We start from the raw sequence: 27,539 nt of genomic DNA on the forward strand, positions 1-27,539 counted from the left end.
CCCTCCTTCTCCGGGGTCAGCCAGGAAGATGTCCCGAGCTGCTGCTATCCCCGGCTGGGGCCGGGCAGCCGCCTTGTGAGCCCCCGACCCGAGGCGCCGAGCCGCCGCCGCCCGATGGGCTGGGCCGTGGAGCGTCTCCGCAGTCGCAGCTCCGGCCGCCGTCTTCACAGCATCGGCGGCGGCGGCGGCGCCTTCCGCATCGTTCGCCGCAGCGTAACCCGGAGCCCTTTGCTCTTTGCAGAATGGCCCGCTTCGGAGACGAGATGCCGGCCCGCTACGGGGGAGGAGGCTCCGGGGCAGCCGCCGGGGTGGTCGTGGGCGCCGGAGGCGGGCGAGGAGCCGGGGGCAGCCGGCAGGGCGGGCAGCCCGGGGCGCAAAGGATGTACAAGCAGTCAATGGCGCAGAGAGCGCGGACCATGGCCCTCTACAACCCCATCCCCGTCCGACAGAACTGCCTCACGGTCAACCGGTCTCTGTTCCTCTTCAGCGAGGACAACGTGGTGAGAAAATACGCCAAAAAGATCACCGAATGGCCATATCCTTTGCCCCGAACCCCCGGCAGCTGCGCCTCCCCCTCCTCCCTCCGCTTCCCCTCTTCCAGGCTGGGAGAGAGACCCGGGGGTTGATGGGAGGCGGTGGTGGGGGGGGGTCTTCCAGGGGATGGGAGAGGGGGCACCAGGAGGAGTGCGGAGCGTCTCTCCACCCCGATCTGGGTTGAGCTACTGTGCAGGCTTGGGGTTGGGGGGTGCCAGGGGGAGTGGATTCCTCCTAAGGACCGATTTCGGAAGGAGGGCTGGGCCCTGGGGGTCGTACAGAGGCCTTTAGAGCCAGTTCCGGGTGGGTCAGAGTTCTCCGGAATGAGCCTGGATCCGGCCAGGGCCTGGGCGCTCTGGCCAGGGCAGCGGAAGGACAGGGGGGAAGGCCTTGGCTGGGTTTCCCTTGCCGCCCCTCACCAGAGTCCACGGTTATCTCTAGAGACGGGCCCAGTCTCAGCTCTCAGGCCTCTCCACCCCTGCTGGCCCCGAGGTTGGGGGCCGCCCTCTCAAGGAGGGGACCTAGGGGCTCCCAGGGCCAAAAGCCAGTATGAGAGCAAATGGCCTTCATACCGAGGGGCCAGCACTGGCCAGAATGAATATTCCCCAGTGGGCCGCTGGCTGGGAAGGGTTGAGGGGCATTTATTCTCCCCCATGTCTGCAGGTTCCATTGCCTTCTACCACTGATTAGGGATCTCATCATCTTTGGGGGTGTAGGATACATCCAAGTTTGCCCCTTCTGGGGCCCTGACCTGAAAGACCCAGGATGAGCTACTTCCATAAGAAAGACAGGACAAGAGAAAATGAGGTACCGGGTCCTTCCTGGGGTGCCCTGTCAGGCCTTGGGTTGGAATCAGCTTCTTCCACCCTAGAGACCCAGAAGGGGACACCAGGAGAGTCAGCCTTCATGTGGACATCTCGGGCAGGTAAATGCCTTTTTTTTTTTCTAAATTAAAGCTCCAGAGGAAGAAGGTGGAGTCCAGATTTCCCTCTGTGGAGATGCTATTAAAATGCAGATCCCCCCGGGTTTCTTTAAATTCGTGCCTGCTTGAAATAAACCTTGAGGAGGGCTTAACATCTGTTGAGATGTAGGCAGGCAAGGATGGGTAATTAGTCGGGCTTTCTAGCAGTTATCTAAGCATGACCCAGATTCCAAGTGGGGGGAATGCACCCTGCTCCCCAGGCCGGCCGGACACCGTGCCGTGCCCAAGTGTGCCGCTCCTCGGCTGGGTTCCAACTGGCTGCCCTCAGTGTAAAAATGAACAGGACTGGTTGGGTCCCTGGGCTTCACTGATGAGCCCCCCATCCTCTTTGTGTGTGGTTTTGACTGTTATACACCCTACAAGGCTGAACCCTGGGTGGTCCTGGGGTTGCTTATTGGAGGAACATGTTGGCTGGTGGATTCACTTTGAGCAGGGCTCAGGATTGAGCAGGATTTGGGCTTCTGGGCGCCGAAACTGCAACAGAGGGCTCTGAGCTTTTGGAGTGTGTGTGAACAGTTTACTTGGAGGGTGGTGAAAATTCAGAGGTTCAGCAGCTGTCTTTTGGGAGGGGTGTACTACTAATCACGATGTCATTTTGATGGGTGCCCCAGGCAGGAGCCAGGTCTTTGCCTCCCAAGTTTCAACCTTGTGATGATCTGTTGCAATGGTCCAGGGTCTTGTAATCACTCTGCTTGTCTCCCCTCAATCCCTGGAGGAGTAGGGGGGGCACAGAGAATGGCAAGATGTCACTGTGTGCAGGATCAGACAAGTCGGGGGTGTCCAGGAAGGATTCACTGGGCTGACAGGTTTCCGGGTTGAAAATGGCTTTAGATTGTCTTCCGGAGCCTGGATTTAGAGTCTTCTAAGAGGAAAGGAAGAAGGTGGGAGTCCAAATGTGTCCTTAACTCACCCCAGTCCAGCCTGAATCCTGCAGATCGGAGAACTGTTGGGGAGTGAGGGGATGGCAACAGTCCTTTGGAAGGAGGAATCTTAAAAGAGAGATGCAGGTGACCTGGGAGCACTCGGTCCTTGAGAGGTTTTCTCTGGCTTTCATGCTCTCGGGAGCTTTGTGATGAGTTTGTGCATTTTGCTGTTTGCAGCCAGTTTCTGTTCACTCTCTGGGCCTGAGGCAGCAAACACATTATACAGTCCCTCTATCAAAGGGGAGCGCTCTCCACTCCCCCAATCTGTCCCCAAGCAGAGTCATCCAGGACTGAGCTTTGGTGGGGGGCGGGGGTGTTGGGGAGGAGAGAGGATGACAGGGGAGGGGACAGAGAGATGGGGGCTGGGTAAGGAAATCTGGGCCAGTGCAAAGAGATTGGATGTGTGGAAACATCGAGGAGTCAGGGCACCGGGGCAGAACATTGACTTGAGTATCCAAATATGTCTGCCATTAAAAAACGTGTTTAAGTACTTATTTAGAACTTTAAAAATAAAGACTTACATGTATATATATATTTCCCTGTATTTAGAGAGAGAGAGGAAAGTACCCAAGTCAAGTCCAGCTTAGTAATTGAACATCCATGGCATTAGCATCTGGGCAAAGGAAAAGAATGTGACCAGCTCCCCAAAAGTCCCCTCCCACCTCCTTCCAGTTAATCCTCCTACAAGGGTTACCACTACCCCGACTTCTGACCCAATGGGTTCATTTGGGCTCCTTTTAAAGCCTCCTGGAAATGGAGTCAGAGGCTGTGTTCCTCTGTGTCTGGCTTTTTTTTTTTTTCCTCTCAACAATCTGTGAGATGGAGCCATGTCGCTTCAGGTCATTGTTGGTTTTCCTTCTCAATGCTGTGTGATACTTTGTTGTTGACTCTCTGCAATGTAGTTCTCCATTCTATGGTTGAGGGCCATTGGAGTAATTTCCAGACTGTGGTGCTGGGAACGTTCCTGTGTGTGTCTTCGGTTGAACTTTGTGTGGAAGGCGTTTCTCTTGAGTTTGTACCTAAGAGCGGATGACGTGTACTTGGAAATAGCATTTACTGAGGGTCGCAGGTGAGTGGGCAAAGCAGATTACTCAGTGCCATGTGAAGGAGGAGTCATTACTCGTTCCATGAACTTGGCTGTGTGCACCTAGGGCCTGAGCGTTACCTCCAACATGCAAATTCCAGCATGGCATGCTGGTGGAGGGTGCAAACTTGCATTCTCCATGCTCATGGGCACTTTGCCTCTGTGATCCACACCCCGCTCCACTTCTGCACCCCACTGTCCTCGGCAGCTCCAGCTTGAAGCCAGCAGTGAGATTTAAAGAGATTCTCAGGAATTTGATTTTTCTCTTCCTAAGTCAGAAAACCCACATGGAAATCTTTGATGTTCGGGTTTCCATTGGTGTTCTTCACTCTCGAAGGAGTCCAGGCAGCCGAGCTGTCTGGACCACACACCTGGGTTCCGTGTTCTCGTGGATGGGAAGGCTGATTTAAATATGGCTGTGGCGGGCTCTGATGATGACTTCTAAAGAGCTCAAATCTGTCAGCTCAATAAGGCGCATCTGTCAACCTTCCTCAGTCCCCATTTAATGCCACTCACTCCTGACGCTCTCCCCGCACCAGTGTGAACGTCATCTTCCTCCAGCCCTGCTGATGCCAGCAGATCGTCCCCTGAGCACTGGGTAGGAATGTGGGCCATGGCAAGAGCTGCAGACTCTGGTCTCTGTCTTATCCTGCTCCTTCTCCCGAAGCACATGCAGGATTCCAGGTTCTCACCCCCTCGTTTTCGGGAATCTCAGTGAGAAACCCACAGTCCCCTCACATCAGATGCCCGCTTTTTTTTTTTTTTTAATCAAAAACTCTCTAAAGAGGAATGTTCTGCACAGGAAGCAGACAGTGACGCCCTGGGAGATGTTGGAGCATATTATCAGAGCCTTGGCCCACCCGGAAAGTAGATCGTGCTAGAAGGGCAAGGGAGAATGGCTGTTTAATTCTTCTCCTAGATCAGTGTGGCAGATATTTCCAGAAGAGCAAAACTCTTTGTGAAGTAGAAATTAGTATGACTTTTCCCTTGGGATTTCCCCCCCCCCCCCTCCACAATCCCGAAATTCTGAAAAATAAAAGATCAGCTCATTAAGGAGTTAAAAACCTACCTGGAGCTGACCTCAACGTCTACTGTTAATTTACGGTCTTCACTGATCCTACTTGGTGTGCGTTTGGGGCTTCCCAGGTGGTGCTAGTGGTAAAGAACCCACCTGCCAATGCAGGAGGCATAGAGATGCAGGTTCACTCCCTGGATTGGGAAGATCTCTTGGAGGAAGATATGGCAACCCACTCCAGTATTCTTACCTAGAGAACCCCATGGGCAGAGGAGCCTGGCAGGCTTCAGTTCCATAGGGTTGAAAAGAGTTGGACATGACTGAAGCGACTTAGCATGGTGTGCATTTTGGTATATTTCACTGAAGAAATGGTAGGTATGCTTGATTCTGGGATGCTGCTCCAGCCACCCCACTGCAAGTGTTATTTATACATTGTAGTACTTTCTAGACTTAACTGAGTGTGAGGATTGCCTTGTTAAAATGGTGAGTCTTGTCCAGCAGGTTTGGGGTGGGGTCTGAAGTCAGATGGGGCTTCCCAGGTGGCTCAGTGGTAAAGAACTCACCTGCCAATACAGGAGACATAAGAGACGTGAGTTCCATCCCTGGGTCGGGAAGATCCCCTGGAAGAGGGCATGGCAACCCACTCCAGTATTCTTGCCTGGAGAATCGCTTGGCCAGAGGAGCCTGGTGGGCTCCAGTCCATGGGGTCACAGAGTCAGACACAACTGTAGCGACTTAGCACGCACGCTGGAGTCAGACAGGCTACCATTGCACCGTGAAGTCACTGGGGTGGGGTCTTTTCTAACAAGCCTCCAGGGATTGACCACGCTGTTGGTCCACAAGTTATGCTTGGAGTATTCAGATCACATCATAGATGCATCCTCTTTTTTTCTCTTTTTCTCAAAAACCGGGTTTATTGAAGTATTCAATATAAATTACTTCCAGTGAAATTCACCCTTTTAAGCATACAGTTCTGAGTTTTGACAGATGCATGTAATCATGTAGCCAACACCAGAATCAAAATAGGGAATAATTTCGTCAACCTAGAGTATCCCCTGGTCCCCTTTGAGTCAGCACCCCACTACACAAGCCCTGATCTTTTCTCCATCCTTATTGTTGTCTAGTCACAGAGTTGTGTCTGACTCTTTTCGACCCCATGGACTGTAGACCACCAGGTTCCTCTGTCCATGGGATTTCTTAGGCAAGTATACTGGAGCGGGTTGCCATTTCCTCCTCCAGAGGATCTTCTCAATCCAGGGATCGAACCCGTGTCTTCTGCATTGGCAGGTGGATTCTTTACCACTGGGCCATCTGAGAAGACTCTTTCTATCCTTATAGTTTTGCCTTTTCTAGGAGGTCATATAAATAGAATCAGACAGTATGCAGCCTTTGAATTCTGGATTCTTTTTTGTAGCCTTTGCGATCCATTCATGTTGTTGTGTGTATCATTTATTCATTCTTTTGAGTGCTGAGTCGTATTCCATGGGATGACTGGAGCAGAGTGCATTCTTCCATTTCCCAGGGTGTTTCCAGTTTGGACGATTATGAATAGAGCTGCTACAAACACTGGTAGATGGGTTTTAGTGGGAACATTTGGGAATGTACATTTTATTTCTCAGATAAATACCCAGGAGTAGGTTTGCTGGGTTATGTGGTAAGAGTGTGTTTAACTTTGTAAGAGAATGCCAAACTGTTTTCCAAAGTGGTTGTGCCATTTTACATTCCCATCCTGTGATCCCTTTAAAAGCACCATGTTCTAAGCTCCAAAGTGCATCTGGCCTCAAGGGTTTAGCATAAAGGATTGTGGATGTGTGGAGAGTAGCAGAAGTGGTAGCATTAAGTGCCAGTCAGAGAAATTAGAAGGGATGAGCATGTCACTTGAAGCTATGTGCCTGCTCTGGTTTGAAGTCTGGCAACGGAGTGGGGTCTCCAGTGTGGCAGAAAGGGGTCTCTGATGGAGAGGGGTGCTTTGGTTCGGTGCCTCGGCAATAAAAAGTCGACCTCTGAGGCTGTGAGACCTATGCCTGCCACCCTCTTCCCCACTGCCACCCCACCACGTTTGGCACAAAGTAGGTACTCCATAAATGTTTGTCTGATGAATGACAAAAATGCCTTTCTTTACCCATTTTCCAAATTATAGGGATCTGATTCACCTATGTACCCATGTTTTAGGTTTTCAGTGGGTTTTAGGTTCGGATGGTGGAATGATGGGAGGCATGTGTGTACGTGAGGTTATTAGACCAAAGAAGATCTCTGAAATGTTAGTGCTCGAGAAATCCAGGAGCAGTGGCCCCTTGAGAGTGGAGTCTTCTTCTGGGGCTTTAGGGGGGACATCTGTTGGGCTGTTGTTCAGTAGCTCAGTCATGGCTGACTCTTTGTGGCCCCGTGGACTGCAGCAGGCCAGACTTCCCTGTCCTGCGCTATCTTCCGGAGTTTGCTTGAATTCATGTCCAGTGAGTCAGTGATGCCATCCAGCCATCTCATCCTCTGTCACCCCCTTCTCCTCCTGCCCTCAGTCTTTCCCAGCATCAGTTTCCAGTGAGTCGGCTCTTCACATCAGGTGGCCAAAGTATTGGCACTTCAGCATCAGTCCCTTTCCAGTGAATATTCAGGCGTGATTTCTGTTGGGTACCTGGAGCTTATGGACACCCCGCCCCATTGCTTGCCCAGTAGCAAGCACACACATGCACTCCTTCAACAATGGAAGGCACCACTAGGAAGGTGGAATCAATCCAGAGATGTGGGGTCCATCATTCATCCTGAAACCCCAGTTAATACATTTCCAGGGATGCTAACTCAACTCATAAGGGATGCGGGTGGTACTGTGAAATATAACAGAGAGGTGAGGGAGAGCACTGTGAGCTTTAAGTCAGCCAGGCCTGGGTTCAGATGACTCACGAGCTGCCTGAAGCCTCAGGGCCTCAGTTTCCTCATGCAGTTGATGAGGGTGTTGCTTCTGAGTTCATGTTCCTGGGCAGACTCTCGAGGAGGTCACAGGGGATCAGGCATGGGAAATGCTCAGCCCAGTGTCCCGTTACAGAGAAAGCTCTGAAATGCATGAACCATGATATTGGAGAGTACTTTCTTCTCCTTACATTCTATTTTGGAAACATTGTCTAGAGACCAGGCTCTCTGGGTTGGGAGTGGGAGAGAAGGGCCCCTCTGTTGACTGGCCAGTTTGGATTTATTAATCTGACCGTGCACTCTTGTCTTTTAAATGGAAATACCGTTGATTTACAATGTTGTTAGTTTCAGATATACAGCAAAGTGATTCAGTTATGCATATATATGTAAGTATTTTCAGAGTCTTTTCCCTTATAGGTTATTATAAAATATTGAATATAGCTCCCTGGGCTGTACAGTAGTCTGTTTATCTCAATCCCAAAGCCTTGATTTACCCCTCCCCTCCCCCTTTCCCCTTTGGTAACCTATTTGCATTCTCCTTTCTCTCTGGAAGCTTTAAGTTGGGGGAGGGGAGGAGAACTACGTGGCCACTTGACCTATTTTTCTATTCTCTTTGGTCTGAGGTAAAATTGTCTTGTCTCCCTTGGTTCCTTGCTTTGTGGGTGACAAGGTGAGGGAGTTTGAAAGTGTATAATTAGCTCCCCTGCCCCGCCCTGTCTCCTCCTCCTAAGCCACAGGGTCCGACGCAGGATGGAGACCGCAGGCCCAGGACAGCTCCTGTGGCCGTCCCAGGCGACTCCTGAGAGCTCAGCAGTAGAACCCTGCTCAGCTTTGCGGTTAAGTTACATCCCCCCTCCCCCCAGTTTCTGTCTCTCTTCTTTCTCCCTTCTCCCTCACTTCCTGGGAGCATAGAGGAAGACCGGGAACATTCCAGGAGAGGAATCCAGGTGGGTGGGCTCAGCAACTCGGGTTTCACAAACCACTGGGCATTAGTCCTTGTCTGGGTAGGGTGACCAGATGTCCCAGTTTGCCTGGCCCTGTCCTGGTTTCAGCATCTTGAAAAGCCCAGCAGTTTGGAGCTAACAAGGACTTCGGTGACCCTACCATTGAGTTGTTTTTTTTTTTTTTAATTGGAGGATAATTGCCTTGCAATGTTGTGCTGGCTTCTTCTACTGTCCAACAGTGTGTATCAGCTATAGGTGTACATACATCCCCCCTTTTGAGCCTCCCAGTCACCCTCGAATCCCAGCCCTCTAGGTCATCGCAGAGCTCCAAGCTGAGCTCCCGTGCTATTCAGCTGCTTCCGGCTAGCTAGCTATCTGCTAGTGAATTCTGAACACCCCAGGGATGTCGGGAGCCAGAGATGGTGCCAGTGCCCAGGAAAGACGAAGATAAGTAACTTTTTTTCCCCTGAAAAGCTGAGACTTTATCTTGGAATGAATTGTGCTTTTGGAAGCTACTTATTTAAGGCAGCTAATGCGAGAGAGATCCCAGTTCTGAAGCGCGAAATTCCAGAGTTAAATACGGATCAAGTTTTGTCGTCTCTCTTGGGTCAGAGGCGGCTTTATCTTCTTTTCAGCTTGGGAACATTCTTGGGTCTTCCTCTAAGGTGTTCTTTACTCGGGTTGGACCTGGAACTCGGGTATTAGCAGCCCTTCCCCCCACAACACTATTTAAGAGGCCCGCCCCACCCCCCTCCATGGAGCAATGGAGGAAAACACAATTTCATCGCCCACCTGCCAGTAAATAATATTCATGCTGTTAAGTTCTGTTCTCATTTTAGGTCTGTGCGTAAAGTATTATATAATTTTAAACCAATTTTAAAGTATTTTTATACAAGCAGCGTTTGCAGGAGGGTGAAGTCTGATCTCGAGAATAAAACTGACAGATTCGTCTTAAACGAGACTTGGGTACAGACCTAGAACTTGCTCTGTGAGGGGGTTACCCAGTTTCCGACCTTCCAGAACCTGCTATATCTTTTTTAAAAACTTTTAAAAAAATTAAACTTTTTATTTGGTCCTGGAGTATAGCTGATTAACAATGTTGTGTTAATTCAGGAGAACAGCAAAGGGACTCAGCCATCCATATACATGCATCCATTCTCCTCTAAACACTTCTACCTGCCAGGCTGCCACATAACCTTGAAGAGACTGTCCTGTGCTGTGCAATAGTAGGTCCTTGTTGGTTATCCTTTTAATTTTATTAAAAAAAATTTTTTTTTTGGCAAGGGGATTTTCTTTATTTGAAGAGGCACTCCTGGTTTGTTTGTTTTAAAAAGACTTCTTATTTTGTATTGGGATATTTCCCTGTCGTATAAAATAGGTCCTTGTTGGTTATCCATTTTAAATGTAGCAGTGTGTACATGTCCATCCCAAGCTCCCTAACTGTCCCTTCTCCCCATCCTTCCCCCGCCCCCCTGCCGGCAACCCTAAGTTTGGAGAACCTGTTGTATTTTTTTGTTCCATTAACCTTTATTATTTCCTTTATTAGTAAAAATGGGCATGGGAACCTCTGCTGATCCTCACTTGCTGCCATGAGATGTTTGTGGTGTCCAGGGAGGGATATGCTTGTTTGAGCAATAGCACCAGGGGTGGAGGCTGAAAGGAGAAGAGGTGGGGAGGGGAGGTGATACTGGTGGAGGAGAAGCAAAGGGTTTGAGAATAGGTGGCCCTGGTTGTGCATCTTAGCTCCAACTCCCAGGAGCTGTGCCTCAGCCTCTTCGTCTGTACAATGGGCATAATAGTCCTACAACCAGGAGATCGTGAGAGGACTGAAAGATACGTGAAAGCATGTGGTGGATATGATTGGTCTGTAAGAAGTACCAGAATGGGGGCGAGGACCAGAATGGATGCTGTAGATCCATGGTTGCAAGGGCTGGGTCTGTTGTGGTCACCACTCTGGCCCTGTGCTGGGTACCTACAGTAGCTCAATGCGTGAGTCTGGGATGTTTTCTTGCACCTTATTTGAACAGTGACTTGCTTTCATCCTATTTGGATATTGTCTCTCCTTTCGTTTATTTTTCCTTATTTATTTTAATACTGTATGGAAACACACTGATGGATCTGCTACCCGAGTCAAGAACTAGAACAGTGGCTCCCAAAGTGTGGTCCCCAGCCAGGCAGCGTCAGCATCACCTGCTGTGGGGCCGAGGTGCTTACCCTTGGGCCAACTCCAGTATGCCCTGGAGGGCTGTTGAAACACAGGTGGTTGGGCTTTGCCCCCAGTTTCCGATTCAAAAGGTGTAGGGTAGAACCCGAGAATTTTCATTTCTAGCAAGTTCCCAGGAGCTGCTGATCCTGCCAGTTTGGGGATCCCCCTGAACTAGAACATGCTCAGTACTTTACTTCTACCTATAGCCTCTGACCCTGCCTTGGCTTCCCGCCCCTGCCCCACTCACTCCCCCAAAGGCAACACTCTCTCTTGGATTGGGGGTGTCTTTTTTAAAAAATAATTTATTATTCATTTATTTACTTAGGCTGTGGTGGGTCTTCGTTACTGTGTGGGCTTTCTCTAGTTTCAGGGAGCGGGGGCTACTCTGTTGTTGTGGTGTGCGGGCTTCTCACTGCAGTGGCTTCTCTTGTATTGGAGCACAGACTCTAGGGCACATGGGCTTCAGTAGCTGTGGTTCCCAGGCTCTGGAGCACAAGCTCAATAGTTACGACGAGTTGCTCTGCACAACGTGTGGAATCTTCCCAGACCAGGCATCGAACCCGTGTCTCCTGCGCTGGCAAGTGGGTTGTTTACCACTGAGCCACCGGGGAAGTTCCTGGATTGGATGTGTCTTATTCCCTTTCTTTCTTTTTAAAGACTTTATCACACTTTTATATATGCCTTAACTCTAATGTTTTACTTTCGTGGTTTCTGAGCCTTTTTAGCCTTCTGGAACTTGCCCTTGCTTTTTTCACTCAATTTTATGTTTCTAAGATTCATCTCTCTTATTTGAGTGTAGCTGGAGGTCATTTATTTTTCTCCGTATAATATTGTATTCTGTGATGATACAACAATTTATCCACTTTCCTGGATGATGGACATTTGGGATGTTTCCAGGTTTCTTGTTTTTTTTGCTATTATGAACAGTGCTGCAGTACTGAATAAATAATTTTGGAATGAATGAATTCAAGGTGTTAATTTTAGTCTGTGTACTTGGGAATGTCGCTTCAGCTAGAATCAGCTGAGATTCATCAGCGTTTATGGAACACCAGCCATCTGACAGGCACTGGCTAAGCCATTTCACAGTCTACCCATCCTTCTCTCTAAGGGCTGGGTCAGCCAGACAGCCTCTGTTCTTCCTTGTCTTCTGAAAGTCAACCTGTGTTATAGGCGTTGGTGACTGCTGTTAGTGGAGGAGCATCAGGGCTGATTTGAGAGCTTGGACTCTGGAGTCAGGGGAATGGGGTTCCAATACTAACTCTTGCTATTCTCTAGCTGTGTGACCTTGCTCAAGTCTTTTAAGCGTTCTATGCCTCAGTTTCCCAGTTTGTCTAAAGGGAGTTCTAATAGTACCTATCTTGGAAGATCAAATTAGTTAATACATGTTACGCTTAGAAAATAGTGCCTGGAAATTAGCACTATATGTGTTTATATATGGATGGATGGAACAATGGATCGATGGAAGGGAAGAAGGAAGCATGGGCTTATTTGAGTGGCCTTTCTGACCCAGTGCTTGGAATAGTGCATGACACACAGTAGGTGCTATGTGAAAGTGTTAGTTGCTCAGTCGTGTCTGACTCTTTGCGACCCCATGGACTGTAGCCTGGCAGGCTCCTCTGTGCGTGGAATTCTCTAGGCAAGAATACTGGAGTGGGTTGCCATTCTCTTCTCCAAAGGATTTTCCCAACTCAGGAATCAAACCTAGGTTTCCTGCATTTCAGGCAGATTCATTACCATTTGAGCCACCAGGAAAGTCCTACGTGCTACATAGTATTAGTTATTATTCTGCCTTTGCTTGCCAAAACTCTCAATCCCCTTGATCTCTGTTATTCTTTGGCATATATCTTGAGACCCCCATCTTCCTGGATTATCAACTGAACCACCATTGCTCCAATGTAGAATTCAAGGGGAAAACAATTAGGGGGGGGGTCATGTTATCAATATTTGTAGATACTAGAATTCCCTGATTCCAAGGCCCAGGCAAATTTTTTCTCATCTCAGCAATCCTTGTCTATATCCCTGATCAACTTCATCTCCCATTCCCTATACCCCACTGCCAGGCTTTCTCCAATGCCAGACTCTTTCCAGTCTGCTCACAGCTTCCCCTTCTTCTAACCGTACCCTGCTTTCTAAGTGTACCATCTTTGAAAACAAAGACTTCAAACCAGTGAGAATAGGCCAGCTTCTGTGCAGGTCTTATAAGGACTTGGAGCATTTGGGTCTTGCACAAATTAGAATAGTCAGAAATTTTTGGAAGAGTTGCTAGAATGTAGAATTTTAATAGTTTGGCCTGTTCCTAATCACAACAGAGTCTAAAGTTTAGGATCATTGATTAATATTTGTGATTTAGAAGGGAGAAGTATCTTATGCAGTTAGTGTTGAATGAGTGGATAGTTGGATAGATTTGTGGGTGGTTGGACAGATGGACAAATAGGTGAATGAGTTAGATGGAATGAAAGAAGGCAGGATGGATGGATGAAACAAAGAAAAGATGAATGATGCTGGATGGGTGGGTTATAAGGGGTGGATAAGTAGACTGATGAGTGATAAGTAGATGGGTGGTGGACAGACGATGAAAGGATGAGTGATGAAAGAAAGAAAGGATGAATGGGTAAATATATGAGTGGATAATAGATGGCGGGTGACTGACTGGACTGGATTGAAGAGTAAAAAGATGAATGGGTGGATTAATAGATGGATGGAAATGGATGGATGGATGGGTGGATGGGTGGTGTTAGATCTAAGGGTGTGTGGAAGGGTGGATGTCCTTGTCTGGGTCTCTGATATTTGATGTTCTTATTGGCTTGGAGATGACTGAATCCTTCCACTTACCACCCCCAATGCTAAGCGACTCTTGCTTGCTTTGTGAAAAGCAGTAAGATGGTATGCTTGTGTCTTACCTCTAATTAGAAAGCTCCTTGAGGATAGGGAACAGTGATTTACCTTCCTCATATCCCCCAACAGTTCCCACATTGTATCATGCATGAGTGTTTGTTCATTAAGTAATGATGAGAAAAATTAACAGTGTTCTTGACAAAGACTATAAAAATTCTGGAAACAACACTTCCATTTTTTTTTTTTTTTCATTTCAATACTGGGACTAAAAGTGGAATTCCTTGTCTTTTGCTCCCTTGGTTAATAGTGGTGGACTAATGGAATATCTCTCTTCCAGGTAGGTTGGGTAAATGTCCCAGATGCTTACTCACTGGTCAGAGATTGCAGATTATAGAGGTACTAGGTTCTACAAGGCCCCTCATGATCTAAAAAGTCCCTGTTTTGTCTTTGATCTCATTTCTTCCATTCTCTACACCTTCCACTCTGTCTCAGCCCCACTGAGCCGTTTTGCTCAAATCTAGCTTTTGCAGCTGTAGGCATCTGTGCTGGTGCTTCCCTCTGCTTGCTTCTCATTGTTTCTCCAGGTCTCCCAATGGCTGACTCCTTCTGTTCGTCTAAGTCTCAGCCTAAAAGTAACCTCCTCCAGGAGGCCTATCCTCTTCATTTGTTGAATACCTAAAGTACAAAGAATGTGAAATATATGTATACTCTCCTATCCAGAGAGAATCTCTGGTGATATTTTAATGTATTTCATTCCACCTATGTTTATGGATATTAGCTTTTATGAACACATTTCCATGCCACTAGATATTCTTGGACAATAGCATCAGGACGACCATGTATAGTTGTACAGAGTGCACCCGCACAAGGGTATTGTTATCTCCTATCATAACTGTACATTTATCATTTCAATTTCTCAGATGATGAAAGCGTCGATATCTTGTTCTAGCAAAATGAAGATATTATGACAATTTTTTGACAGATGGACCTAACAACTTGAAAAAGGGGCGTCTTATTTAAATTCACACAGTGGTGCTATATGGGTTGGCATCAACTCCAGAAAAGACTGTTGCTAATATCTGATGACATTCCACTTTATGGATATACCATCCTTCTTGTAACCATCCCCAGTCCTTTGTTTTGTTTATAAACAACAGCACAATGAACATCTTTGTGCATAAAGCTGTGTCCCCGGTGCTGATTATTTTCAGACTGAAAATAATCTGGTCTGGAGGTTGCACTCAAATCGTAAAACTGTTGCCACCTCTTTCCTTGAATCTGAAAAGGGATTTGGAGACTAGGTGACTTGAAATCTGGAAAGTTGAGGAGGAGTATGGGAAGAACAGTTGATTGGTTTGGAATTTTTCCTAGGCTGCATGTGAAGCAGTGCTTTTGAATTGGGGGTGGTTTTGCCTTCCAGGGGACTTTCGGCAGTGTCTGGAGATATTTTTGGGTGTCACGAATGTGGAGGGTGGGGTGCTACTGGTTCTTAGAAGATAGAAGCCGGGGATGTACTGAGCGCACTAAAATGTACAGGACAGCACCCTCCTGCTCCCATCCATGAAAAACTACCCAACCCTAGATGTCAATATTGCAGAGACTGAGACATCTTGATGTAAAAGATGTCACGGATTCCTTGGAGGAGAGTGGGTGGATTTAGGGTTTGGGGGTTACTTACATTTTACTTACAGTTTCTCTTTCTCGCTGGGTGTCTGAGCCAGCTTTCTCTGAACTTTAGATCCCACACTATCAGCAACAGGCTTGCTACTGACAGATTCGTTGATGTAAATATAGATGAGTATATAGAAGGAAATCTCAGCTGGAGTTGGAAAATGTTGGAATGAAAGCTGCTGCAACCTTCCTTTCTCTCTCCTTCTCCTTCTGTTGCCCAGTTTTTGAATCGTGTCTCACTTTTCTCTGGGCTTCTGGCACGGTGTGTACTGCTGGTAGAGATAGTGCTTCTGCTTCTTTAGTCTCCACACCCAAGGATGGCCTTGGGCATGTCTAGGGCACCCTTGAGACGGATTTGCTTGGAGATGCGAAGTGGGAGGGGAGTGCATTCATGATAAATTCATTCATTCAAAAATGTTTACTGACTACCTACTATGTGTCAGGCAAGTGAGGGGAGGTGAAGGGAGGAAGGTGACAAGATAGATTGTGTGGACCACAAGGGAAGATTTGTACTCCAAAGGAAATGGCAGCATCATTCCTGTCTTCCACCTGGCACATGTATACCTTTTGTTTTCCATAATAGAATTAGGGTCTTTTGTGTATACACAATGTTTTGCTGTTTTTCCTCCAATACTAGCCACACTACGAGGACCTCACTATTTCCTTAGGACAGATTGCTGGAGGTGGCATGGCTGGGTCATATATCAGGCTCTGGGGCCAGGTTGCCAGGAAGAGCTAGACTGTGTCTTTTCAAACTTCGAGGTCCTGTTTCCCTGATCATGTGGCCCAGCTAACTGTCCTTGATTTTACATTGTAACCAATTAGATATGTGAAAAAAATGGACTCTCTTTGTGATGCAGTATACATTTCTTCAGTTTCCAAAGACGCAGAACATTTTCCAGATCCACACAGGCTGTCTGTGTTTCCTTCGTGACGTCTCTGGTCACATCGTTAGCTCCATTTTCTCTAGAGACATTCGTCACAGATAGCTTTGGGGGAAGTGGCACCAGGTTCTATAGACATTGAGGGGTTCTTTGGTTCTGTGTTGGGTTTGAAGCAGTGTAGTGGTTAAGAGGGAGGGCTGTAGAACCAGGCTACCTGGATTAAATCCCAGCTCTGCTTCTTTCCAACTTCATCATGTTGGACAAGTACTTCACCTTCTGGACCTCAATTTCCTCATCTGTAAAATGGGTATAACACGAGTTCCTGTCTTGTGGGGTTGTTATAAGGCTTAAACAGCACTTAATGCCTGGCACATGGTGGGTGCTGAATCAGTTTGCCCTTATTATTGTGTGCTTATGCTGGTGCTGAAAACCCTCTTATTTCAGGGTGCAGTAGCTACCATGTGATTTAGAGCAAGCTCTCCAAGCATTTAGTGCCAGTCACAGCTCTTCCAATTAACCAAACAGGATCTGTACCTCGCTATCCCCCCAAAAGCAACTGGATCATTTGCTGCATTTGTGATAGGTTTCCTCTCTTCAGTCCTTATGCTTGTTCGTGCCTGGAATTTCACTGGAGCTCCAATAAAGAGGAAGTGCCATATTTCAGGAGGACATGGAAACTGACTGCTTTTTTTCCCAAGTCTAGTTGGTAGCGTCTTTTATGGAGAGCTTATGAGTCCTCAGGCTGGGTGGGAAGCTCTTTGACCGATTTAATCTTTATATCAGTTCTGCGGGCTTAGTGGGTTTATTTTTGCCCCCATTTGACATATGTTCACACTGAGGCTCAAAGACTAAACTAGATCCCTGGCTCTGAAAGACAAGGACTCTTTCTTGCTGGAAACAACTTTTACTTTCTTTGGGCATCTTAACTCCACTCCTTTTTCTGGAAAGTGGTCTCCTCCACTCCTGGCTTGCACCCGTGCTCTGCCAAGGTTATGCATCTAACAAACGGGGAAACCTATTGGGACAGCTAATGGCATGGCAGGAACAAAGGCCCAGATGGGGCAGATGCTCAGGTTATGCCTGGGAAAGCGTGTGCTTCAGAGAGACTGGCATGCCTATAGGAAGAGATAGTATAAGGGAATAGTTAAGGGACATTGAGGTCAGCCAGTACTGGGTTGCTCTCTGACAGTTGGTGTTGTCTTTGGGAAGATATTGAACTTAAGTGATCCTCAGTTTCTTCATCCATACAATAGGCAGAATAGTATTTTCTGCCCAGGGATGTTGTCAGGATGAAATCAATATGATGAATGAAAAATATCATGCTTGGCACAGTGTAAATGCTTGACAGGTGGCTGAAGCTCTTTGATTTCGCCTTCGTACAAGCACTAGATCACAGACACAGACAGATGGACCCAAACCTCTGCCCTGATGCGGCTAACATTCTAGCTGGGGGACAGACCAAGGACCATATAAAGGCTACAGTTTAAGTGTGGTTAAGTGCTACCGTGCAGAAATAAAGCAGGAGGGAAAACAGGGTGGTGAAGAGAGAGGATGCTGGTACTGAAACCTGAGTTAGGAAGAGACCGGAGGAGAGGTGTGGGCTTGGTTTGGGTCACTCTAGGGAGCAGAAAAGATGAGGAGCAGGTATGATGAGGCTGGAGGTCTCTTTCCTAGAGGACTCTGTCTAGATGGTGAAAGGGGTAGGTTGGGGAGACCCAAGGTAGGGCTGATGAAGGGAACAGGTGAGGGTTTCTGAGCAGGTGAGAGATGCTTTAAACAAAACAAACGAACAAAAAAAGAATGGAGAAGAATCAACTTTCTGGCTCTCGAAGATGTCTTCTCATCCTTTGTGCCAGGTCTTGGATCACTTAAAGATGCAGGGACTACCCTGACCATCCAGTGGTTAAGACTCCCGGCTTCTACTGCAAGGGGTGCAGGTTTGATTCCTGATCAGGGAAATAAGATCCTTCATGCTGTGTGGTGCAGCCAAAAATTAAAAAGAAAAATGACACAGGCAAAGAGAATGAGCTCTGGATTATTTTCAAGACTCGACGTTATTTATTCAAGTTCGAGGATGTCATTTTTTTCTAACCTGTTGGATGTCTTGCATCTTTCTTTCCTTGGGATTTATCTAGACCTGCACCACCCAGTAAGGTAGCCGCTAGCCCCACAGAGCTATTTCCACTTAAACATTCATTACCATTAAACAAAATGAAAAAGTCACTCCCTTAGTTGCACCAGCCAAGTCTCAGGTGCTTAGTTACCGTGTGTGGCTAGTAACCACGGTATCAGACCTTACAGATGAGAGCATTCCGTCATCATGGCAAATTCTGTGGATGTGCTGTTGCAGAACCTTCCAGCAGTAGCAGCATCTTCTGGAGGGAGCTTCTTGGAAATGCAGGGTCTCTATCCCTCACCCCAGACCTGCTCAATCCCAGACTGTATCTCAGCAAAATCCCCCAGGTGAGGTTGGCTCTCGTTGCAGTCTACCTGAAAGTTTTAAAGATGCTGATGCCCTGAGCCTCACCCCATAGATGGTGATGAGATTGGTCCAGGACTGTCCCTAGGCATGGGGATTTAAAAAACTCCCCAGGTGATTCTAAAGTTCAGCTGGGGTTGGCAGAGAGCACTGGGTGGTTAAGAACACTCAGACAGTAGGCGGACTGGAGTTGGAGCTGTGTGACCTAGGGCAAGCCACTTACCCTCTCTGAGCTGCAGATTCACTGCTCTGTAAAACCAAGGACCTGTTGGCATCTCCCTCCCGGGACTGTGGGCATAAATGATATGATGGTTCCCAGTGCTAAGTAGGGGGCCAGGGATGTGGGTAGTGAGCACTTTGTACATAAATGTGTTAATTTTTAAGAAATCAGTTCATCAGCCTTAGAGCTAATAGTTGGAGTAGAGGAAACAGAACTCTTTATAATGGGTAATTTTTCCATTTTTTAAAGGTGGTAGTAAGACTCACATAGAATTAACCATCAATCATTTTGTTTTTTAATCTGTATTTTGTATATTATATAGTTGATTAACAGTGTTAGTTTCAGGTGTATAACAAGGTGTTTCAGTTTTATTAATACATATACTTATAACTATTCTTTTTCAAATTATTTTTCCATTTAGATCATCAACCATTTTAAAGTGTACAGTTCAATGGCATTTAGTGCACTCACAATCTCATTCCAGGACGTTTTCATCACCCCAAAAGGAAACCCCATACCCATTAAGCACTCACTCCCCATCCCCACTTCCTTCCCCGGTTGCTAGTCTGCATTCTTTCTTTATGAATTTACCTATTCTGGCTTTAGACTTTTTTAAGTGTCCTGTCCCTGGCTCCATCACCCCTCGGCATCCCATGTGAAACCGGGAGAAGGCCCAGCTCTCTTTATCTCTGGGTCTTTCTGCCTCTGGGATGAGGGATGTCCCCGCCGGTGGCCCCCTCCGACACCCTGGGTCTCCCCCGTCAGCAACACTTAATCCCAGCAGCAGGCCCCGTGTTCTTCTCTCCTGGGGCTGCCACAAATGAGAGGTTTCATCTCAGCTGGGTTTCTCCTAGTTAAATATTTAATAAATAAGACCTACAACTCGTGATGCTGGGAGTGCTTGATAGTGAAATTAATGAGGAGAGAGTCGCAGGCTGCCCACAGGTCCATCCGTGCCTGAGCCTGGCCACAGGCGCCCTGGTGGCAGACATCTAGGCCACTGCGATGGACCCTGCCATCCTGTGTCCCCCTAGCTATGGCCTCCCTAGCACTGTGTCTGGCACAGACTAACTACGTGATAAATATATGTTAAAGAGAGATCATGTGTTAAATATAAATTATGTGTTAATAAATATGTGTTAAGGAGACAGTGTCTTTATTTTGGTCCATTTATTTTTATTAGTTGGAGGCTAATTACTTTACAGTATTGTAGTGGTTTTTGTCATACATTGACATGAATCAGCCATGGAGTTACATGTATTCCCCATCCCGATCCCCCCTCCCACCTCCCTCTCTACCCGATTCCTCTGGGTCTTCCCAGTGCACCAGGCCCGAGCACTTGTCTCATGCATCCAGCCTGGGCTGGCGATCTGTTTCACCCTAGATAATATACATGTTTCGATGCTGTTCTCTCGAAGCATCCCACCCTCGCCTTCTCCCACAGAGTCCAAAATTCTGTTCTGTACATCTGTGTCTCTTTTTCTGTTTTGCATATAGGGTTATCATTACCATCTTTCTAAATTCCATATATATGCTTTAGTATACTGTATTGGTCTTTATCTTTCTGGCTTACTTCACTCTGTATAATGGGCTCCAGTTTCATCCATCTCATTAGAACTGATTCAAATGAATTCTTTTTAATGGCTGAGTAATATTCCATGGTGTATATGTACCACAGCTTCCTTATCCATTTGTCTGCTAATGGGCATCTAGGTTGCTTCCATGTCTTGGCTGTTATACACAGTGCTGCGATGAACATTGGGGTGCACATGAAGGAGACAGCGTCTTATAAAGCAAAGATATTACTTTGCTGACAAAGGTCCATGTATTCAAAGCAATGGTTTTTCCAATAGTCATGTACAAATGTGAGGGATCATAAAGAAGGCTGAGTGCCGAAGAATTGATGCCTTTGAAATGTGGTGCTGGAGAAGACTCTTGAAGAGTCCCTTAGACTGCAAGATCAAACCAGTCAATCATAAAGGTAATCAATCCTGAATATTCATTGGAAGGGCTGCTGCTGAAGCTGAAGCTCCAATACTGTGGCCACCTGATGTGAACAGCTGACTCATTGGAAAAGACCTTGATGCTGGGAAAGATTGAAGGCAAAGGAAAGGATGAGACGGTTGGATAGCATCACCTGCTCAATGGACATGAGTTTGGGCAAACTCCGGGAGATGGTGAAGGACAGGAAAGCCTGGCATTGTTGCAGTCGATGGGGTCGCAAAGAGTCAGACATGACTTAGCGACTGAACAACAAAGAGAGATTGTAAGTGATGTATGTGTGTGTGTTTCTAGAGGAGGTGGAGAAGGAAAAGGACAGAGAGAGAGACAAAGGAGAAAGAAAAATGGAAAGGGAGAGATACAGAAGGAGAAAGAAAAAGATCTGGAGGAAGGCAAGGAAGACGATGATGGGAGTAGGAGAAAGAGACCCAGAGAGAGATGGAGAGGGAGAAAGAGGGAGGAAGAGAGAAATAAAAAGAGGGAAAATGCATACAAAGGAAAAAGAACAGAAAGAAGAGAGACAATATCGTTTCATGTATCTTTTCCCCTCCTCATTATCCTTGACAACCCTTTCCCCCCTTATTTCCCTCTGTCTCCCCACTTTTCATTTCCTTACTGACGCCTCTTGCCAGTCCCTCATCCCTTTTCATTTCCTGTGTCCCCGTTATCTTTTAATTTTCTGTCTCAGTCCCTTTTCTCTTTCTCTTCATAAACCAGCATATAAAAAAAAAAACAAAAAACCAGCATATGTGTCTTGTTTTTTTCTTAGTCTTTGGCTGACTTTCTGTGTGTATGTGTGTGTGTGTGTGTGTGTGTGTGTGTGTGTGTGTGAGGAAGGGACAGGGAGAAAACAAACTTAGAGGAGAATGTTGGAACATAGATTAGCACTTTAAAAACCATCAGTTCAGTTCCGTTCAGTCGCTCAGCTGTGTCCAACTCTTTGCGACCCCATGGGCTGCAGCACACCAGGCTTCCCTCTCCATCACCAACTCCTCGAGTTTACTCAAACTCATGTCCACCGAGTCAGTGATACCGTCCAACCATCTCATCCTCTGTCGTCCCCTTCTCCTCCTGCCTTCAATCTTTCCCAGCATCAGGGTCTTTTCCAACGAGTCAGTTCTTCGCATCAGGTAGCCAAAGGATTGGAGTTTCAGCTTCAGTATCAGTCCTTCCAATGAATATTCAGGACTGATTTCCTTTAAAACTCATGTCATGACATAAATGAACTTATTTACAGAACAGAAACAGGCTTACAGACACAGAAAGCGAATTTATGATTACCAAAGGAGGGAGGGATAAATTAGGAGTTTGGGATTAACAGATACACACTACTGTATATAAAAGAGATAAACAACAAGGTCCAAAATATATATAGCACAGGGAACTATGTTTCCTATTGTATGATAACCTACAGTGGAGAAGAATCTGAAAAAGAATGGATACATATTTGTACATATAATGGAATCACTTTGCTGTACATCTGAAACTAACACAACATTGTAAATCAACTTTATTTCTTTTTTTAATCAGCTAATTAGTTTTTTTTTTTTAGAAAAGCAAAGCATTTTTGAAGCCCTGTATGACAAAACCCACTGGAAAAAAAAAAAAATAATAATAATTAAAAAAAAATTAAAAAAAAAAAATAAAAATAAAAAAAAAAAAAAAAAGGAAGGGGAGCTAATTAGTTTTTGTTGCTGTTGTTGCATAGGGCGTTTGTTGCTGTGCCTGGGCTTTCTCTAGTAGCGAGTGGGGGCTGCTTGTCATTGGAGTGCAGTGGCGTCTCTTGTTTCAGAGCACAGGCCCTAGCGCTCAGTCTCAGGAGTTGTGGTGTGCAGCGCTAAGGTGCTCAGGCCGCAGTCGCTGTGGCTCATGGGCTCCAGAGCACACAGGCTTAAGTAGCTGTGGCTTCTGGGCTCTAGAACATAGGCTCAGAAGCTGTGGTGCATGGGTTTATTTGCTCTACGGCATGTGGAATCTTCTCGGACTAGGGATGGAACCCATGTCCCCTGCATAGGCAGGCAGATTCTTATCCACTGTGCCACCAGGGAAGCCCAGCTATATTTCAATTAAAAATAAAATTTTTAATTAATTTGTTTATTTTAATTGGAGGCTAATTATTTTACAATATTATAGTGGTTTTTGCCATACATTGACATCAATCAGCCATGGGTTGTTTACCCAGATCAAGAGCCAGGACACCACCATCTCCTCAGATTTTCCCATGTGCCCGTCCTATATCACAACGCCTCCGTCCCTCCTGGATGAACCACTGTTGAGGATTTTGAGAACCTTTAGCTTGCTTTTCTTCATAGTTTTACCATCTAGGTATGTGATATAGTTAAACATTTTATGGTCTTGAACTGAATTTAAAATTTTGTGATATGAATTGTTTTGCATTTTGACTACATTGGAAAGATCCATTTTTACTACAGTCTCTGTGGCTCCTTCATGGTCATATTTGTTCACCAATGATGAACATGTTAGCTTGTCCTCTTTTTGTTGCTGAGGATAAGCAGTGTTGCTAGTTGTTATGGGTTTTGCTGCACATTTGCAGGAGTCTCTCAGAGGGACATGCCTCAGTGCAAAATTGCTGTATATTAAGATGAGTGTGTCTTTAATTTGACTGAATACCACTAAACCATTCTTACAAAGTGTTTGCGCTAATTGACACTCCTGCCAGCAGGAGCTGAGCTTTCAGGTTGCTTCACATCCTCTCCAACACTTGGTGACTTTTTAACTGCAGACTTTCTGGTAGATATGTGTCAATTTCTTGTTTGTGAATTGAGTTTGTGTTACCCGGTAACAAAATGGGTGAATATATTTTAATGCATTTATTGGCCATTCAAGCATGAAGGCCGTTCATGCTTCCTCATGCCCTGTTCATTTTTTTTTGTTGGGTTATTTGGTTTCTTTTATTGATATGTAGGTGATCCTTATGTATTCTGAAAACTAGTCCTTCATCATTATGTGCTATGCAATATCTTCCCTTGGATTGTCTTTTCATCTTTTTTTATGACGTCTTTTGATCATAGCAGTTCTTAATTTTAATGTAGTTGAATTTGGAAATCCTCTCCTCTATGGTGTGTGGTGGGTGTTGTATCTTATTTAATAAGATTGTTTCTACCCTGAGGCCATATTATTTCTAAAACTTTTACAGTTTTGCTCCCTGCATGGCTTCCATCAGCATGGTATTGATTTTTGTGTATGGTGCGAGGTAGGGGTCCGATTTCCTTTTTATTCCTTAAGAGTTGTCCCCGTACCATTTTCCAAAAAGTCCATCCTTGCCTTAGTGATTTGCAAGGCAACCTCCCTCACTGTTGAACTTTTACCTCTTTTGGTCTTGCCTATTTTCATGCTCAGAAAGTCAAACCACACATATTTATTAAGTGCCAACCATGTACAAGGCACTGGGTTACAATGTCGTACTCTCATGGAGCTTCCATTATGGCAAGGATGACAGGTAAATAGCTATGGCCACTTAGTTTAAGATTATAAATGCTATAAGGCTCGAAGAGGGACAAGTCTTGCTCTGAGAGGAACAGATAAAACAACTTATACCCAAGGAAGTGGTGATAAAGCGAGTCTTCAGTGGAACTTTGATATAGAGATGGCAGGAATGGTGGGACATATGTTCTAACTAGAGGGAACAGCATGTGAAAAGGCCCTGTGGTAGATGCTTAAAAATTTGATATTTATCCTAAAGGCACTATCTAGTCACTGGAGCAGCAATGCAATTAGATTATATCTGTGAACAGATATATATATATACATAAAAGAAAGATTCAAAAAATCCTGATATGACAAAATTTAAAAAAAGATATTTTGAGCTAACATGATTTTTCCTAGGGGCTTCCTAGGTGGCTCAGTGGTAAAGAATCCACCTGCAATGCAGGAGACTTGGGTCCCTGGAGACTTTGATCCCTGGGTTGGGACGATCCTCTGGAGAAGGAAATGGTGACCCACTTTAGTATTCTTGCCTGGGAAGTCCTATAGACAGAGGAGCCTGCGGGCTACAGTCTGGGGTCGCAAGAGAGTTGGACACTACTTAGTGATTACACAGCAACAGCAATGATTTTTCCTTCTCTGCTCTATCTCTGTTCCTTTTGTGGTTGAGTTTTCTGGGTGAGAAAAGCTGTGTTCCTGCCAAAGGTATCTGCTCTGGAGGATATATTTGCCACAGATGGTCTTTGGAATTCTAGCCAAGATAGTCACTGGACAGCCCCTGGACCCCAGGGTTTTCTGGAATTAGTTCAACAATGGCCACCTATTAATAGCAATATGTTATTTATGAACAATGAGTGGATAGTTCTTTCTTCAAAACACTGATTAGCTATTGCCTCCTGTGTCACCCCAGCTAAGCCTAACGAGATAAGTAAGGGAGAGAGGGAAGAGTTTTTTTTTTTGTCAAGGATAGGGAAGAGTTTTTATCTCAGTTTTATTTTGCATTAGGGCATGCTTGAAATCTCACCAAAAAATGTTGGTTTGGGGATTGGAATTCAGTACTTTGACTTCTGGCCCAACCCCATTTATATAAGATCACAAAATACTCTTTTGCAAACCGTTTCCTACTAGAGTGCTTCAGGGTAATTAATAGGGTTTAAGAATACCCACTCCAGTATTCTTGCCTGGGAAATCCCACGGACAGAAGAGCCTGGAGGGCTATAGTCCACAAACTCACACAAGAGTCGGACCCGACTTAGCAACTAAACAACTGGACGTTTTGTCCATCAGTGCGTCTAGGAGGTGGAGGCTTGGTGAGCATATTACATTGTCTATTACATAAGCCCAGGTGGCCAAAAAAAAAAAATCTACTTTTCTGCTATTATTAGTGCTGATGGTGGTGATTATTGTGTTTCTCTATATGCTAATACCTCCTTCACTCTTGACTCGCTCTGAGGATTCTTTCTCTTTTAGTGGAAATCTTTGGGTGTCCTTGAAAGGTGTTCACTTCTATGCCAGATTTGAGTGCGGGGCCCTCTGCTTAAGACACATGATAGTTTGACTGTCAGCAGACAATCTGTGCCCCTGGCAAGACTCTTGGCGTCATCTCAGGCTGTGGTGGGGGAGGGAAGGTACGTGGATGGAGTCAGAGAGGGCAGCTTCCTGTCCAAAGAAAGGGATCATCTAGCTGGAGGTGAAACCTAAGGAACGCGCCTCAGGCTGAGCCAGGGAGGTGGGCCACAGGCAGGAAGCAGGAAGCAGCTCCCCATCACCCCTCATCTACTCCTCCCTCTCTTTGGCAGCCAGAAGTAGGCACACAGGTGAAATTGTAGACCGGAGGTGCTAACAATGGCTCGTGCCCTCCCTGCCCCAGTCTAGTCCAGCTGTGTTATCAGTGGATCCCCCCTCTCCAGCCTCCTCCGGGGTCAGCCCAGTGGCTGAAACAATGGCCTGTTCCCTCCCAGCCTTGCCCATTTCTTTGAATCCCTCGAGACGCGGTGTTGATAAGGCAGCACTGTCTTGACTTCCTCCATTCAAGCTTAACTGGCCTCTTCCCACCTCGTGGTGAGCGGAAGAGCAGCTCCTTGTTGCTTCTGGCAGCCAACCAGCCAGGTCCCTCCCACCCCCCAACCACTCCAAGATCCAGGACAACAATGAGGACAGAGGTGGTCAGACCCAAGTTCCCCAGGGTGATGTGTGGGGTCTGCCTCTCATGAGCTCCATGGTTCCTGATTTCCATCACCCTCTTCCCAACTTTGCTGGATCCCTGATTCTGACAATAATGGCTGCACAGAGTCATATCTCAGCTGGACCACTGGACCAGTGGGCAAGTGACTTCCCTTCCCTCTGCTCCAGTGTTCTCATCTGTCAACAAAGACAGTCATAGGAACAGGAGTTCTGGACAATGGGGCAAGCACCTCATTTGCATCAATTAAGTTCGTCCTCTGGATGCCTTCAGGGGCGGGCACCATTGTCGTCATCCCATGTAACAAAAGAGAAGATGAGGATGGGGAGAGGTTCAGTAGCTCGTCTGAGCTTGTCAGGAGCAAAGCGGTGGGGTTTGAACCCAGGCTCCCTGGCTCCAGAGTCTGTGTTCTTTATCAACAGCAGCATTAATGATAACGTCCTAATTTAATGAGCTGTTGAACAGATTTAATGCAATGACATAGGCAAAAAAGGCTTCATCCAATGCCCAGCGCCTGATGAGCACTTAAAATAGATGTGAGTTATAATCATAATTACCTCATCTTATGTTATAGAGTTATATATTAATATATAAACATGTGCTATAAGTACTTCCTGTTTTAATATGTAATTCTACCTCATTGTTACGGCACAGGGGCCAGCAAACTTTTTCTGCAAAGGGCCAGGTAGTAAAGATCTGAAGCTCTGTGGGCTGTAGCAAAGGCACCCATGTACAACACGCGGAGAAATAGGTGTGGCTGTTTTTCAGTAAAACTTTATTTCTAAAAGCACACCACAAGCATCAGCTTCCAGGTGGCACAAGCAGTATGAGGATCCCACCGGCCAAGGCAGGAGATGTGAGAGACGTGGACTCGATCCCTGGGCGGGGCAGACCCACTGGAGGAGGCGTGGCAACCCACTCCAATATCGTTGCCTGGAGAATCCTGTGGACAGGGGAGCCTGGTGGGCTGCATTCCATGGGGTCACACAGAGCCGGACACGACCGAAGTGACTTACCACGCAGGCACACACACCACAAAGGGCCGTACTTTGCCAAGACCCGATATAATAAGTATTAATATATATCAGCAGTTTCTTTTCTGTGTTCCACTGTTTAGAGCCGCCTTTTCCCTTCCTTTTTCACCAGGCCAACCTTTCTCTCCTTTGTTCAGGTCTTTTAGGAAAGCACGTCAGGCCCCTGGGATGTGTTTGCTCTCCTAACACCAGGCTTG

The 27,539-nt window shown here is 46.3% G+C and overlaps 1 protein-coding gene across 1 annotated transcript in view; it reads left to right on the forward strand.

Annotated features, from left to right (window-relative positions):
- Positions 1 to 242: 242 nt before the first annotated feature.
- Positions 243 to 27,539, forward strand: part of CACNA1A (calcium voltage-gated channel subunit alpha1 A) — a 249,988-nt gene continuing 222,691 nt past the window's right edge. The window contains exon 1 of the mRNA XM_061150133.1: positions 243 to 535. Within this exon, the coding sequence (XP_061006116.1) occupies positions 243 to 535 (293 nt within the window). The remainder of the gene's footprint in view (positions 536 to 27,539) is intronic.

The sequence above is a fragment of the Dama dama genome, chromosome 9, assembly GCF_033118175.1.
Source record: "Dama dama isolate Ldn47 chromosome 9, ASM3311817v1, whole genome shotgun sequence".
Taxonomy (NCBI): Eukaryota; Metazoa; Chordata; class Mammalia; order Artiodactyla; family Cervidae; genus Dama; species Dama dama.